General features: G+C 56.4%; 2 protein-coding genes across 2 annotated transcripts; both read right to left on the bottom strand.

Annotated features, from left to right (window-relative positions):
- Positions 1-6,273: 6,273 nt before the first annotated feature.
- Positions 6,274-9,098, bottom strand: LOC311512269 (protein S100-A6). Its single transcript, XM_084613401.1, has 3 exons — positions 8,962-9,098; positions 7,441-7,603; positions 6,274-6,498 (listed from the first exon to the last, which is right to left on the bottom strand). Exons 2-3 carry the CDS (start codon positions 7,576-7,578, stop codon positions 6,355-6,357), a joined length of 282 nt encoding a protein of 93 aa, XP_084469527.1. The 5' UTR covers positions 7,579-7,603; positions 8,962-9,098; the 3' UTR covers positions 6,274-6,354.
- An 830-nt stretch (positions 9,099-9,928) lies between these two features.
- On the bottom strand, positions 9,929-14,304 carry LOC311512218 (protein S100-A5-like). The gene is made up of 3 exons (XM_084613316.1): positions 13,985-14,304; positions 10,757-10,913; positions 9,929-10,090 (listed from the first exon to the last, which is right to left on the bottom strand). The coding sequence occupies exons 2-3, from the start codon at positions 10,907-10,909 to the stop codon at positions 9,947-9,949; spliced, it is 297 nt and encodes a 98-aa protein (XP_084469442.1). The 5' UTR covers positions 10,910-10,913; positions 13,985-14,304; the 3' UTR covers positions 9,929-9,946.
- Between the last annotated feature and the right edge of the window lie 604 nt (positions 14,305-14,908).

The following is a 14,908-nucleotide window of genomic DNA, read 5'->3' as shown; positions in this document are numbered from 1 at the left end:
AAATCCTCCTTCAGTGGAGGGCAGCGTGGCAGGACAGAGGCAACGCCGGGAGCTGTGGATCCTAGGGGTGAGTGGGAGAAGGGACCTATGGGAAGGGAAGAAAGACCTGCTCGTGGGCAAAGCCTCGGGAGAGCTGGCTTCAAGCCCCGCTCCGCCACAGACCCTTGCGTGACCTGGACCAGTCACTTAGTTCCCCACCTGTAAAATGGGATGATCCTTCCTTTGTCTGCCTGGTCCACCTAGGCCGGGAGCTCTCTGAGGCAGGGGCTGTCTCCTGCCACGTGTCTCTGCAGTCAGGGGAGACGGGCCCCAGCCCACCTGCGACCAGCTTCGCTCACCTCCCCAGGTGGGGAGAATGCGGAGCGTGTGACCGGCGTGAAGCCACAGCTGGCTTGAGGGGGGCTTGGATGATAACCCAGCTCCAGGAAGGAGGGCGGGGGTCTCCTGCTTCAATGCTGAGAGAACTATTCAAACCATGGAACTGGTGCTTGAAGGGGCCTGGAAGACCAATGTTTGTAGGGACTAAATAAATTTGATCCTCTTCCTGAAGGGGAATGTTTTAAAATGAGACAGGCTGGGTGAAGTTTTGGAAGATCCCCACAAGCGAGGGGAAACTGAGGCAGGGCCCTGCAGCGCCACCCCAGGCCACAAAGGGGTGCTCAGGAGGCAGCTGATCATTTATAACACCTCTCTCTCCTTCCTGCTTGGATGTATAGACCATCATCCACCCACTCCTGGGCCTTGTCTACACTAGGGAATTACCCAGCACCCAGCACTTGACACGCATTGACTCCTTTTGGGGTTTCAGGACCTTGCTGCTTCTAAAAACAATGAGGCCTTAATTAGCTCCTTTATCTCCCCTCATTAGGCAATCCCTCGGGTACTTTGCTTCTCTCCCCACTGAGGTGCCGGGATCCAGAGGTCAGTTCCTTCCACCTCCCGTGGGTTTTAATTATTTTTCCCGGCCGGCGGCATCTGGCTTGGCCCTGCCAACGCACCCGGCAACGCTGCAGCCTATTTTCGTGAGTGGGGCATTAGGACACAGGTGACCGCTCCCTGGAGAGGCTGCGGAAGCAAAGCCCAGAGCCACCCCGCCGCACGGAACCAAGGGAGAATCATTTACCCTGCCGGCTAATGCCGTGGAGCCCGCCAGCTTCTGGGACGCTGTCGGTGCCTCTTCTGGGGGCCCAGAAGCCATGCCCCCACTCGGAGACCGGCAGGGTTCAGAGGGTTACACCGGCCCAACACGGGATGCGACCTGGAGCAAAGAAACCAGTCCCCCCATCGGCCCTAACACACAAGAGCATGTGAATCTCCATCGACCTGGTAAACGCCAAGCGCACGCCGTCCATAGCTTCGCTGCCATCTCGCAGCCTGTCCCGTAAACACACCCCACGGCTAACACAACCCGCTCCCCACACATGCCTGTAGACACAGGGAGCTCGGTCTCCCGCCTGCCACCTGGTGGCACTTCAGGTTGTTGCTCTTCTTTAAATGCAGCAGGCCGGGTTTAATGAATTTCAATAATTCGGCCTGCTTTTTTACACACGGGCCAGGCTGTACGATCCTCCACGCAGCTGTGCTCTGCCCGCAGCGTGGAATCCCTCTCCACTTCAGCAAGCATGTCTCCCCCGAAGCCTGTATCCCTCTGAGCCTGCCGTTTCTGAGTCCTGGTTGTGCTGGGGTAGCTGATTTATTGCAGAGAAAGGACATATTGCAGGTGGTGAGGAGATGGATGGATGGACGCGGGGTGTCTATGGAGGGAGAGAGAGAGATTGCAGGAAGAAGGACGGACGGATAGATAGATAAGGATCCAGGAGGATGGATGGATAATTTGTTTATAATATTGCCAACCCAAAACATTTAAAATCATGAATGAGGCACCCAAAATATCGCACTGGCTTCAAAACCATGAGATTTTAAAAAACATCTTGGGGGGGTGCCTTTGGATTTTGAGCTTTCAGGTGAACTTGGGTCATGTTTTCAGGCTTTTCTCTGAAACAATAAGGACTAGAAACCTCTTTCTTTTTAATTAAAGCTGAGGTTCTCATGTAATTAGGCCTGCCTTTGGTGTGGCTCTGAACTCTGGGCACTGAGGAAGAGAGAAGAACAGAGCACGAAAGGAAAATGTTAAGACGGATGCTTGGAGTTACAAGGCTGGACCATGTTCAGAGCAAAAGAATCCAGGGAAGGGGGAAGGTGGCCCCAATTATAGAAAAGCTCCAGGAATCCAGGCTTCGATGGTCTGGGCCTGTGACAAGAAGGGTGGAAGAACATATAGGAAACAGGGTGTTACACTTAGAAGTGGAGGGTAAGAGAAGGGTTGGAAGATCCAAAACTAGATGGGTGGATGTCATATAAAAAAATGTGATTAACTACAGAATTTACGAGGGACCACTTCAAGACCAACTGGAATGGCAAAGAAGGGCCGGAAGACCCACTCCCATATAGTTGGGACTAGGGCTAGAAGAAGAAGACGGTTCTCATGTAATCACAGGACTCCAGGAGCTGCTGCTTTAAAAGAAAAACACCAAATATCACAAAACTTGGCAACAGTGTAACATTTTATGGGATGCCGGTTGGGGTTAGCAGAGCTACTGGACCAGATCCTCAGCAACAGCCTAGCTCTATCTCTCTGGCCCAGTGGTGCTTGTCACTTTTGGGGCCAAGTCTCCTGTTTCAGAGGCCCGGCTCTTCAGCTGGGGGGAGCTCCATGGATTTCAGCTGAGGCTCTAGCCGAGAGTACTATGTGTGCATCACTTAAACGCCCGAGTTATCACGCTGGCCTGAGTTAGCGTCAGTGTGTTTCATGCATTCCTGCTCCGGTTAGCTGGTCTGACCACGCTGCTCTTCCCTGTGCATGGTGCCGGGTACGTGAGCAATCGGCTCTGCTGGCCGATTTCAAAGAACAAACAAACCCTGGTGTGTGCTGAACGTGTCACTCTGGGATCTCTGACCCTGGCTGGCTGATTGGTAACGTTGAGTGCCTGGAACCCCTGGGTCTGATGTCAGCGAAGGAGGCTTCCCGCTGGAACAACAATACCAGAGAGGCCCATTTGGGTCACTGCTGAAGCCCTAACTGCGCAAAATGAGCGGTGAGAGAGGCTGAGAACCTGCTTGATCACCGTCCTGGATATTCGGCTGAGGGATTCCAGGGATCATTTAGCAGGGCCAATACCCTCACAAGTAGGACAGTCCTGCAAGAATGCGTGTTGTGCTCTTGGCTTTCATTGCTATGTGGCGCATCTGAGCATGGCAATGCTGGCCTTCTCCTAACCACATCCTGAGATGTTGGCAAGGCTTGGCACAAGGCTGGTTCGCATGGCAACCGGGCATTCACGCAGCGATCTTGAGAATTCGCTGCCCCAATAGAGCTGCCTTGATTTACACCAGCAGGGCAGCGGGCCCCAGATGTTTAGCGGTCACCTTTGCCATCTTTGCTCTGGTGCCTTTTGTCTGGTAACTCTCTTCACGGGGCAACCGAAACCTGAATACCACAAACACGCTTATTCCGGCCAGACCACAATGGCAAAAGGCTAGCCCCTTGGCTGGCGTAAACCAGAGCAGCTGCATTGACTTCAGTGGAGCAGAGGATCAGGCCCAAAGAGCTCCAGGGAAGCCCCTGTGGTGTTAAAATTAACTCCTAAGGGGCAATCGAGCAAGTGCATCCTGGCAAAGTTTGACAGCCATCTCTGTAGTGAGCCGGTTTGTCCTCCAGGTGCCGCTGCTGAGTTCTGTTATCTACACCAGCGGCTCAACCTTTCCGGATGACAGTCCCCCTTTCAGAGTCTGATCAGTCCTGCGTACCCCCAAGTTTCACCTCACTTGAAAACAACTTGCTTACAAAATCAGACATAAAATTACAGGAGGGTCATAGCTCACTAGTACTGACAAACTGCTGACTTCCTCCTTGTTACCATCTAATTATCAAATAAATCGATTGGACTATAGATCTTGTACTTACATTTCAGTGTATAGCACCCAGAGCAGTCTAAACAAGTCATTGTCTGTATGAAATGTTAGTTTGTACTGACTTCGCTCGGGCTTTTCTGTATCCTGTTGTAAAACTAGGCGAGTCTCTAGCTGAGGTGACGTACCCCCTGGAAGATCTCTGCGTACGCCAGGGGTCATAGGTGCTGGAACGGGGGGGGGCTGCCACACCCCCTGGCTTGAAGTGGTTTCCATCAAATGCAGGGTTTACAGTTTGGTTCAGTGGCTCTCAGCACCTGCTCTGCACACATTGTTCCACGCCCCTGCCAGGGGTACGCGTGCCCCTGGTTAAAAGAACAGGAGGACGTGTGGCCCCTTAGAGACTAACCCATTTATTTGAGCACAAGCTTTCGTGGGCTACAGCTCACTTCATCGGATGCATTCAGTGGCAAATACAGTAGGGAGATTTTATATACACAGAGAACATGAAACAATGGGTGTTAGGATACACACTCTAATGAGAGTGATCAGGTAAGGTGAGCTATTACCAGCAGGAGAGAAAAAAAACCTTTTGTAGTGATAATCAAGGTGGGTCATTTCCAGCAGTTGACAAGAAATACACCCTAGAGTGCTCCTGGAATCTCCGGCCAGGAGCTGAGCCCCGTCCAAGCTACATTGTTCGCCTGGGAGTCCGAGCACAGCTCCAGCCTGCTTTCACCTGCCTGGTGCTGCAGCGCGGGATCAGTCAGAGACAGTCGAGGTCAACCACTGGATGGCTGGAGCAGGTGCATTCCCCCTAGCGTGTCCCGCAGCCCTTGGTCCAGCGTGGGAAACGGGGCTCCTGGGTTTTACGCCTGGCTCTGCCCCTTGCTCGAGTCTCTGTACCTCCATCTCCTTTTCCACCACCCCACGTCTGTCTCGTCCGTTACACTGGAAGCTCTGTGGGGCAGGACTGGGCCTACATACACATCAGCAGGCCTGACGGGGCCCTGAGTTTGGTCGGTTCTCCTGCCGTACAAACAAGAACCATCCATCTCACAAGCAGGAAGCATTCCCTTGCTGTGCAGCCCTAATATCCCTATTCGTAATGACTCCTCTGCCCTGGGTCGAGTGACGTTATGCTGGGACCGCCCCCCTCCCTCTGCGAGGTTTACTCTCTGCCCAGTACAGAAAGCTCCAGCCCAGCCAACAGGGGCTGGATAAATACACAGCCCTAGGGGTCGCTGGGGATTGGCCCAGAGAGCTACAGTGTGGGGGGGGAGACACAATATTGCTCACTGGCTAGATGGGGGTGTCTGGAGGCAGATCAATAGTTTATGGCACTAGACAGACATTCGCTCTACGCGAGTGCCATGTACCATCATGGTAGCAGGCGTCGCCTGTCACCACGGCATTCCAGGGAGGAACGAGTCACTCCTTTGTTTGAAGAGCCCGCTGGGGCCAAGCATTGCCAGCGTGACACCCAGATCTGCCCAGGATGGGACCGCATCCTGCGCAGTCATGACCCTAGGGCCAAGGGGGCGCAGGGCCCCTTTAAAGGCAGATTTGTCAACGGCCCCCGGTGGCTTTTCTCGCCCTGGGATGGTGCTGGATTTCTCTCTGGCTGGGAGACTCCTGCTGAGACGGCAGCTAGCTCTTCCCCTCACCTGACACACGCGGACAAGGCCCCAGGCGTGTGAGCCAAGCCCTGCCACGCAGGTGTTGCCATGGTGACACAGCGGCAGCCCCCCCCGCCGCTCCCACGGCTCACCTGAGCGCTGCGGCGAGGCAGAAGGCTGGGTCGGCATCTCCCTGTCCTTGGCCAAAAGGGCGGGGCAGCTCTGATTGACCCACCCCAGAAAGGCCCCTGCGTCTCCCAGGCCCGGCTGTGGACACCAGCTCGTTCTGAGGCTCAGGGCGTGTGAGCCATCAGACCACACCGAGGCAGGGCGTGAATGTAGCCTGCCACAGTCAGAGTGTCTGTGAGCGCCCAGCTGCTGCGTGTGAACAGTTTGTTAGCGCAGCTGGTCTAGTCCTCGCTCGCTGCCCCTAGTCTGCACCGGGCTCGCTCGGGGTGGATTCCCACCCCAGATTGCCAGTCTAGACAAGCCCTTTCTCTCCCTGACTTGGAGTATGCGAGACACAGACCCCTCCCAGTCAGGTGAAGTGATGCAGCATCTCCCTGGTGCTCATCCCCCTCTCCGGACTTTCCGCCCTCACCCACTAAACCGATAAACCCTCCACACCTCGTTCATTTGGCTCGTTCCGTTTGTCCCAGCCCCGCCTGGAGCCCAGCTCCTGAAACCCTCTCAAAATCCAACAACATTTATTGAGCTTTACAAAAACAGACCCCAGCAACAATCGTACAAAACAAAATTTTATTGGATACGCCGTGACCTATCGGGGCCCATTCCCCAGCATGCTGGGCCTGCTGCTTCGGCCTGTCTACTTCTTATATCCCTTCAAAGCATCGTTGTAAATCATGGACAGGGCACCCAGGAAAGTGAGGTACTCCTGGAAGTTGACTTCCTGGTCCTTGTTCCGGTCCAGATCCTCCATGAGCCCAACAATTTCAGCATCGTTCAGTTTCTAGAGCCAGAGGAAAGCACAGAAGCCACTCAACCCATGGAGGGGAAGGTTTGGGTTCCAAGGGCCAGGTGCAATGGGGGGGGCGGGGGTGGTCATTGGTGCAGGGTTTAACATTTCCCAGAAGCCTCCTTTCCCAGCCCACAATCACTGCTATGAGAGGAGAGAGTTTGATGGTTTGGTTTAGCATGCAGGTGCTGGGGCGGGGGGAAGGGGGCTGGTGGTGACTTGGGACCCCACATAGTTTCTTCACGTGTTTTTTTTTGCTGTGTAAAGTGCAAAAGACGCCCAAACAACTTTGGGTGTCACCGAGCAGGCAGCCCTGAGAGCTCCGATCCTGGGGGCAGTTACCTATGGCTCCTAGGGGGCACTCTGCCCCCACACACCCCTCTTCACCCTGCTCGTCCCCGGAGCGGGTGGTGAAGGAGCAGACTATCCTGGGGAATTCTTACCTGAGGAGATTTGCCAGCTTTGTAGCTGCCACAGTGATGCAGAGGGGGTGGAACAAGAGGTGGCTCTGGCCCCAGGCTGCAGTATTTCTGCCTTCACAGAGAGCTGCAAAGATCTCCAGGATGGGCTGTGGGTAAGGGCTCTGGAATGGGACGTGGGGACGCAGGGTCTGGTCCCAGCTCTGCAACTTTGCGCAGCTCACTTCCCGCCTCTCACCCCTCTTACGCTTTGTCTATTTAGGTTGTAAGCATTTGTGGGCAGGGGCTCTCCCGTTTGTACAGCTCTGGCCGGGGCCTCTCTGCACTAATGTAATGCAGCCAAACCTAACTCGTCTCCTTCACTCACAGCAGAACCAGCTGCAGTCAGGGAGCTGGCCTAGGTCACTAATGTGCTTACGACGATAACAGAGGATGTCTTTTTCTGGGGGCTGATTTTCACCAAGTCCAACTTGCAAATCCTAAAACACCTGTGACCCCCATCTCCAGCCACACTCACCGCCCCGAGGGTCAACTCCTTCTTGATTAGCTCTTTCAGCTCCTTCTTGCTCAGCGTGTTCTTGTCCCCTTCCTTTTCCGAGTACTTGTGGAAAGTGCAAACCAAGAGCCCGATGGCCTGGTCCAGAGGGCATGCCATCTCTGCAGGTCTGTGGTGGGTAGATCTGAGGGGAGAAGACAGTTGGTGAGTGAGGCCAGGACACGGAGCCACAGGGGAACAGAGGACCCATTCTGGAAACAGAAGCACTAGAACTGGAAGAGTAAAGCCATCCCCGGAATCCGTGCCCTGGGGGGCAGAGACAAGCCCGAATGAACAGGACAAGCGGGCAAGCCCAAGGAGCTGGGAAGTTTGAGGAACTCCCCCTAACTCAGCCCCAAAGGATTCTGCTCCCCATCCAGGAAGCACTCCAAGGCACCGGGGGCTCTTTCACCTGGCTTCCCGCCCAGCATCTCTCAGGAGAGCGGCATAAATTTAGCATTCCCAGAAAATGGAGGGAGAGGAATTTATGCCCTTCAGTGCCCGGGGAGGGAGCCAACAGACAGCAGGCCTGGGGGAAGGGACCTGCACAGAGTGAATGTCCAGATTGAGGGATTGTCTCAAATTTACACAGATCTTGGCCTTGGTCCGCTAGGCACTGAATTCAGCAGACAGATTCCCAAGCTCCTCCGTGGGCATTGGGTGAGACAGCTGGTTAGGTTCTCTTGTCGTTGTGTCTCACCCCAACGCCACCCCCTCCCCACTGGTGCGTTAGCCCCGGGGTGAGCTCAGCCCAGAGCCGGGGGAAGGTCAGATGCCGGATGGAGAGGAAAGGCTCCAGGGGCTCACAGCAGAGACTGTAGGTGACCAGACCCCAGGGTGAGGGGCTCTATGGCACAACCAGAGAGACCAAAGGAGGGCGACCAAGGGCCGAATTTGGTCTCGGGTCTGTGTCCTTCCTTCCATGGGGGACCAACCTGCCCCACCCGTCTGCCCCCCGTCATTTTCCGGCAGCCCCGAGGCCCAGCAGGGGGCAGAGGGGATTCTTGCAGCCCCCCCCCCAGCCTCTTTCCACGCAACGGGGCACCCACTTGTACAGCGAGTCTCGGTATAAAGCGGGGGCGGGTCCTTTCTCCCCGTTTCCACAGGCGGTCGCCAGGTCTTCCAGGAAAACCAGACCCGAGGCGACGGGCTGTTGCGTAAGTGACTTGGCCGCAGACTGGGAGTCGCCCGGCCCCGCCCGGCTCTGGCGGAGATTTCCTCCCTCTGCACCGAGCCGGGCCGGCGGGGCGCAGACCCCGGGCCGCAGCCGCTTGTGGCTTTGCGAGGCGCCCGGCGCGGAGCGGAGCCGGATTCGGGCTGCCCGCAGCGGCGGATCGGGCAAGCCCGGCGGGCGCGGAGCTCCCGGAGCTGCGGGGGTCCAGAGCCCCAGGGAACGGGTCCGGACCCGGACCCTGGGGTGTGGGGCTCAGCTGCGGGCAGGGAGGGGAGCCCCACGCCCCCCGCCCGGTCCGGGGCGGGAGGAGAGGACCGAACCGGACTCACCCAAGACGACGGAGCGGGCTGCGAGAGCGAAGGCGGCGCGGGGCTGGGGTGCGGGAGCCGCCCGAGGGCGGTTGTTATATAGCGGACCGGAGCCCAGCCCCGCCGCCCGCCCCACTGCCCCGGGGAGAGGGGGGCTGGGTGTGGCGGGGGAGGCCACGCCCCCTCTGTCCCCGTAGCCCCGCCCACTCATGTGGCTGCCCCCAGTATGCCCTGTCCTGGACGTGCCCGGGCCCCTTCTCCCTGTTCCCCGCCTCACCCAGCTCCCTGCCCCCGGCTTAGCCCAGCTGGGCTGCAGCAGGCGGGTGCCAAGGCTCCGGTGTGGTCTGCAATGCAGGCAGGTTCCCGCCGGGGCAAGAAGCCAGGGGCACCAGTGAGGCAGGATAGCCCGGGGGGCTGCCCTCAGTGACCCACGGGACCCCGATGAAGAGCGCTGGGAATTCCCCCAGACACACAGACCCTCCCCAGACCCCAGAGCGCCGCCCATCCAGCCGCAGGTCGGCCTTCACCTTGGGAGTCACCTCCCAGCCCAGCTCCCTCCCGAGAGCCTGGACACAGCCTAGGCCCAGGTGTGTTGTTGTTACAGGTACAGGTGCCCCTGGGAGCCATGACTGAGATTAGGGCCCCACCCATATTCTCAAAGGGATCCATTGGGAGTTAGGCACCGAACTAACTCGAGGCTCTCGGCCGTTGTGCGAGGGCCTGCAGAGACGCAGAGAAACAGCCCCTGCCCCCGCAGTCTAGACGGCTGGATAGAGGTGCATGGGGAATGTAGGGACAGACAGGCAAAGAGAAAAGAGATCTGTCTGGCACGAGATATTCTAGCCTGGATAGATGGTACAGAACGGTGGACGGAAGGAATGCTGGACAGGAGGAAACACAGAACACTGGGAGAACTGTGGACAGAACTATTTTTATTGAAAGCAGCCGGACAGTATCCAGAGCCAGGGGCTTTGCCTCCTGGTCTAAGCCCCCTTCTTCCCCCCAGCTACTTGCTCCCTCCCCGGAAGAAGTCATTGTAGGCCATGCACAAGGTGGACAGGAAAACCGAGTATTCCTTGAAGTCGATTTCCTGGTCGCTGTTCCGGTCTAGGCTTTTCATGAGCTGCTCAATGCCTCCCTCCTTCATTCTCTGCAGGAAAGGGTGAGAGAAGCCAAACAGACTAGATAAAACCTCCAGGGATCTGCACTGGCCCCAGGTGCTGGTTTTTCTTTCCCTTTATTGTAATCTGGCTCGTTAATGATGCAGTGAAACCTGGAGCCTTGGCTCCTGGGCCACTGCTAACCATGCTACAGAACAGGGAGGAGACATTAATGTTACTTTCCCTCCCACTCGGGCAGCGGGCTGAATTGGGAGGGGCAGCTGCTAAATTGGAGCAAAGCTTCCTTGGGAGGAATACAAACCCCAGGCCTGAAATGAGCACGGTGGGCAAAGATACCAGGCCAAATCCAACCCTGGGGAAGGCATCCATCCCCCAAGCACAGGGACAGGGATCTGCGAATCAGACCTCGGGGGTCTGATTTCACAAGATCAAACTGACCAGTTGGTTGGGCCAAAAAACTGGGGGGGGGCTTTGAAAAATGTTCATTTTTTCGTCCTAAATTTCCTGTGGATTTTTTTTTCATGTTTTGGGTGAAAAAAAACCCCAAATTTTATTCAGAATTCAGTTTTGCAAAAATCTCAGATCGGATCAGTTTGGGGAGAAAGCTAGGAGAGTTTGATCAGAACCAAAATGCTCATTTTGATCCAAAAAGTTGCTCTTTTTTCAACCCCCAAAATTTTTTCCGAAGCACTCACGTCCCCCAGCCCCAGCTCGTTCTTCACCAGCTCCTTCAGTTCCCCCTTGCTCAGGGTCAGCTTGCTGCCTTCCTTCCCCGAGTACTTGTGGAAGGTGCAGACTAAGGTTGCCAAGGCCTTTTCCAGAGGTGTTTCCATGGTGCACGTCCACATCAGTCTGAAAGAGAGAACAGGGCCTGGCACGGTCTTGCGGTGAAACGGGGCCCGCCACAGGAAGAACTGTGCAGACAAGCCCCCGTGAGCAAGGCTAGGAGCAGACAGGCTGTGGCGGTCAGATACCAGCCCTGCAGCTCTAATACTTAGCTTTCAACACAGCACTTTCCTTTTTCAAAGTGCTCTCCAGCCAATAGCTTCATTCTTCAGGGTAGGACAGTGGTACCCACCAAGATCAGGGACCCTGGGGGCTGGGTCTAAACAGACACCAGACCATGTCACAGGTGGGAGCCGGAGGCCCGGAGAGAGTCAGTGGTTTGCCCCAGGTCATAGGCGGCAGAGCCGGGAATCAAACCCGTGTCCCAGCCCAGTGCCCTGACCACGAGCCCACCCTTCCGCCGATGCTGTTGGGCTGAAGGTGAATGCACAGTCCGGAGCAGCAGTAACCTTCCACGGCGCTTTGCACGTTTCTAGTGCCCTCTGGCTAATGTTAGTTAACAGGCATCTGCGCCGGTTACGCTGGGAGATGAGCCGATTATTGCTGACAGGCCACGGTTTGGTCTCTGGAGAGAATTCTCACACACACCCCCAAGTCCCAGATGCTGGCTCAGGAATGTAACCCCACGTACCCCCAACAAGCCAGATGTGCACACCTGTGGCTGCGCACCCAGCCCCTGGAAGGGAGGTCCCTTTGAGAGTTCCTGGGGGCGCGGATCAGCGTTCACGTCGCACTCCCTGTCAGTACCCAGCCCAAGCCAGGGATGCTAATGATCCGATCGGACCAAACTTGGTGATGAATCCCAGTCATGGGCCACCAACAGCACATTGCACATATGCTAAGAAGAAGCCGTGAAAAGCCATATTGTCCTGTTCAAGAGACAGGCTGCAGGTGGGGAGGGGGAATAGCTTTTCTTGGACCAACATCATGAGAGAGACAAGAAGTTGGTCCAGTAAAAGCTGGGACCTCACGAGTACCCTGGGACAGACATGGCTACACCACCACTGCGTACTCTCCTGTCATCGAGCCTCCTCCTTTCTGCCCAGTGCTTGCACCGTCTGCCTGGCTGTGCTCAGTACCTGGGTAGAGCAAATCGCCCGCTTCCGGGAGTGTGTGAGCTGCAAGCTGGCTCCAGAAGGAGGTCTGAATCATGGCACGGGGAGCCAGGGTGAAGTGGAGCCTCGGTGGCCAACCACATGCTGCATTTGAGGAAGCGGCCGCAAGGTGGTTAAGCCTGTTGCATTCGGGGCTGCCGGCTGCCTGGGCTGCCATGAACAGAGCCCAGGAAGGAAGAGGCCAGCAGACCTGTTAGATGCAGCTGTGTCTCGTTGCAGGGACAGATGGGAAACGTGGGCCCCTCGTTCATATCCCCCCGGGGGATGGCCCTTAGCTGCTCAGGTGGCGCTGTCCATGCCTTGCCGTGGCCCGTTTCTCGTCTAGCTCACTGGTTACGGCCCAGGTAAAGCAGGCTTCAATTCCCTGCTCTGTCACTGCCTCCCTGCATGACCCTGGGCACATCCCCTCATCTCTCTGGGTCTCCGTTATAGCCCATCCTTTGCCTGTCTTGTCTATTCAGACTGGAGGCTCTTTGGAGAGGGCTTCTAAGTGCTACCATAACAAAATGGGAAGCTGCCTGGCAGACGGGTGGTTAACAATTAAGAGTGAGGATTATGGGGAAGGTCCTGTCCAGGGCCACAGGGCAGTTGCACATGCTGGATCATCCATTTCTCTTATCACAGCCTGGCTCATAGGAAGTCAGGAGCTGTAAAATACAGGGCTTAGTGCCTCAGAGCATTGCAAAGCCATTAAGCCATAAAATGAGTAAACACCAGCAATAGGAGTTAGCCACAGGGAGGGTGCAGCTGGGCATCTCGGGGCTACGGCCCTGCCCAGAGATGCAGAGCTGTTCTCTTGACTCACACTAGCAACCAGAGTAGGTGGGTCTTACTGCCTGGGAATTTCAAAGGCATTTAAGGGAATTTGGGGTCAAATTTTGTTATTTTCCAATCAAATCTGCGTTCTTCAGTCTCTCAGTCCCCGTCCCCTTCCAATTATAATCCCACCAGCTCAGATGTTGAAAATCTCTCCAGGACAGAGGGAACTAAGGGCACCAGCAAAGATCCTGCAGGGGGAAGCAGCCAAGCTCAGGATGAGTTAACAAGGCAGGAATCTCCAACGAGGGGGGTGAGTCGGGAGCATATCCAAAACCTGACGGGGAGGGGAGGGAAATGCCACCGTGCCCCCAGCCTTCAGTGCCAACCCAGCCTCTGGAAAATGAGCCACAGAGCATCCAGGCAAACAGGAAAACTGCTGCTATAGCAGGCCAGGAATCCCCCTGGGAATCTCAAGCCAACAGTCCCACGACGAGTTTAAAAAATTCTGGTTCCTCTCAGAAAAGTAGCTTCCCTTAGAGCCGGTTAGGAGTCCAAAGGGGCCACAGGAACCAGGGTCCCGGGAATGGAGCCTGCACAGCACCGCCGGGTGAGGCCAGGGCTGCTACTGAGCATGCAAAGGAGGGAGCCAAGCAACCTTCCCTGGGACCCCCAGGTGTTAGCGACATAACCGGTGTGGCACCAGTATCTCCCAGCTCAAGAGCCGGAGCCGGGCCTGCACCAGCCAGAAAGCAGGTGAGATCAGCCAGCCAGGGGAGAACTGCGCGGAGGACACTGGGCCAACGCCCAGAAGCGTCTCACAGCCAGTGTGCCCCGCAGCTCAGCCCGCGCCTCCTGGAGAGTGCCGCCCTCTGGCTCTGTGAATAACGGCTGGGGGGCGGGGGGTGCACATATGGTGCACATGTGGGGTGCACATGGGGCTGCACAGGTGTGGCGTGGGGTTCCCCGGTACTGTGCCTGCAAGGGAGGGGGGTGCACATCTGGAAAGGGACATGCACATCTGGCGAGAGGGACGCTTAACGCTGTGTGCCAGGGAGGGGCATGCGCAGCTGAGGAGAGGCTCCGCTAACCCTGGGCATGCTGCCAAGGGTGTGGCACATCTGGAGAGGGGAGGGAGACTGCGCTCTGGAGAGTCAGCTTGTTAAAGGCCACAACAGCCAATGTTATAAAACAGAACGAACTTACCAAGACGAGAGCAAAAGGAAAAGCGGAGAGTCCGGGGCATGGTAGGCTGGGAAGCTCCCTCTTATATGCTCTGAGCTCCCTGGGGGAGCCCTGGTTTCTAGCCTGGGAGAGGCGCAATGGAAAGCTGATCTTGTTGCCAGGATCCTGGTTGCCTGCCACCTCCCTGCCCATTGCTCTCCAGATGTTTTCAGGTGTTGCCTGGACTCAGATCTGAATTCTCCTGCACCTTCTCCTGTGATGCACCAGGCATGCAGGTCAGATGGGCAAACCCCACACCCGCTGTCCAGATGAGCCTCTGACGTGTCCTGTTCTCAGTTACACCGGTGTCAATCCAGAGTGACTCCACTGAAGTCAAAGGAGTGACTCCAGATTCACTCAGCAGAAGCCAGCCCCTTGTGTGCAGTGACTTGGGCAATGCCTCTCGCTAACAGCGCTTGGGGAGATGGTTCTACCCAGGCCCAATTTTATGGGCAGAGGCTGGGCCTAGAGTTAAAGGAAACAACAAGGGCACTATCGCCCGCTTCCACAGCAGCAATCAGCAGGGTGGTGACAGGGGATTCCCAGTGAACACGATGCACAGGAGGGCGGGGGACCTGTTGCTTAGCAGCCAGAGGCTGGGGAGCAAGTTTGGGAGAGCTCCTGCGGTGAAGGTAGCTGGACGATGCAAAGGGCCATGGCAAGAAGGGAAGAGCAGAGAGAGAATTGAAAGGTCAGGGGAAGAAATAAGGGGGGGCAATAACAGATCTGGAGGGCAGGTGCTCAGTGCAGAGTTGAGCTCAGAGAATTCGTGGTCCTCCGATCGCTAGGGAGGAGCAAGACGTGTTGCATGGGGAAGACCTACTAAAGTGGGGGCTTCTGGGGAGGAGGCTGTTCTGTCACGCACGGTTCCCGTGTCCTCTCTCTGCTCCCGCCACGCTCAGGACA

The sequence above is a fragment of the Lepidochelys olivacea genome (genome assembly GCF_965140295.1).
Source record: "Lepidochelys olivacea isolate rLepOli2 genome assembly, chromosome: 24".
In the NCBI taxonomy this organism is placed as follows: domain Eukaryota; kingdom Metazoa; phylum Chordata; order Testudines; family Cheloniidae; genus Lepidochelys; species Lepidochelys olivacea.
The sequence above is the reverse complement of the archived record's forward strand: the minus strand, read 5'-3'. Positions and strand labels throughout refer to the sequence as shown.

Excerpts from the sequence above, each read along its gene's own strand:
- LOC311512218 (XM_084613316.1), bottom strand. The coding sequence starts at position 10,909 with ATGTGGACGTGCACCATGGAAACACCTCTGGAAAAGGCCTTGGCAACC. Across the intron at positions 10,091-10,756 it reads ACGAGCTGGGGCTGGGGGAC|AGAATGAAGGAGGGAGGCAT; the intron begins GTGAGTGCTTCG and ends CCTTTCCTGCAG.
- LOC311512269 (XM_084613401.1), bottom strand. The coding sequence starts at position 7,578 with ATGGCATGCCCTCTGGACCAGGCCATCGGGCTCTTGGTTTGCACTTTC. Across the intron at positions 6,499-7,440 it reads AGGAGTTGACCCTCGGGGCG|AAACTGAACGATGCTGAAAT; the intron begins GTGAGTGTGGCT and ends CTCTGGCTCTAG.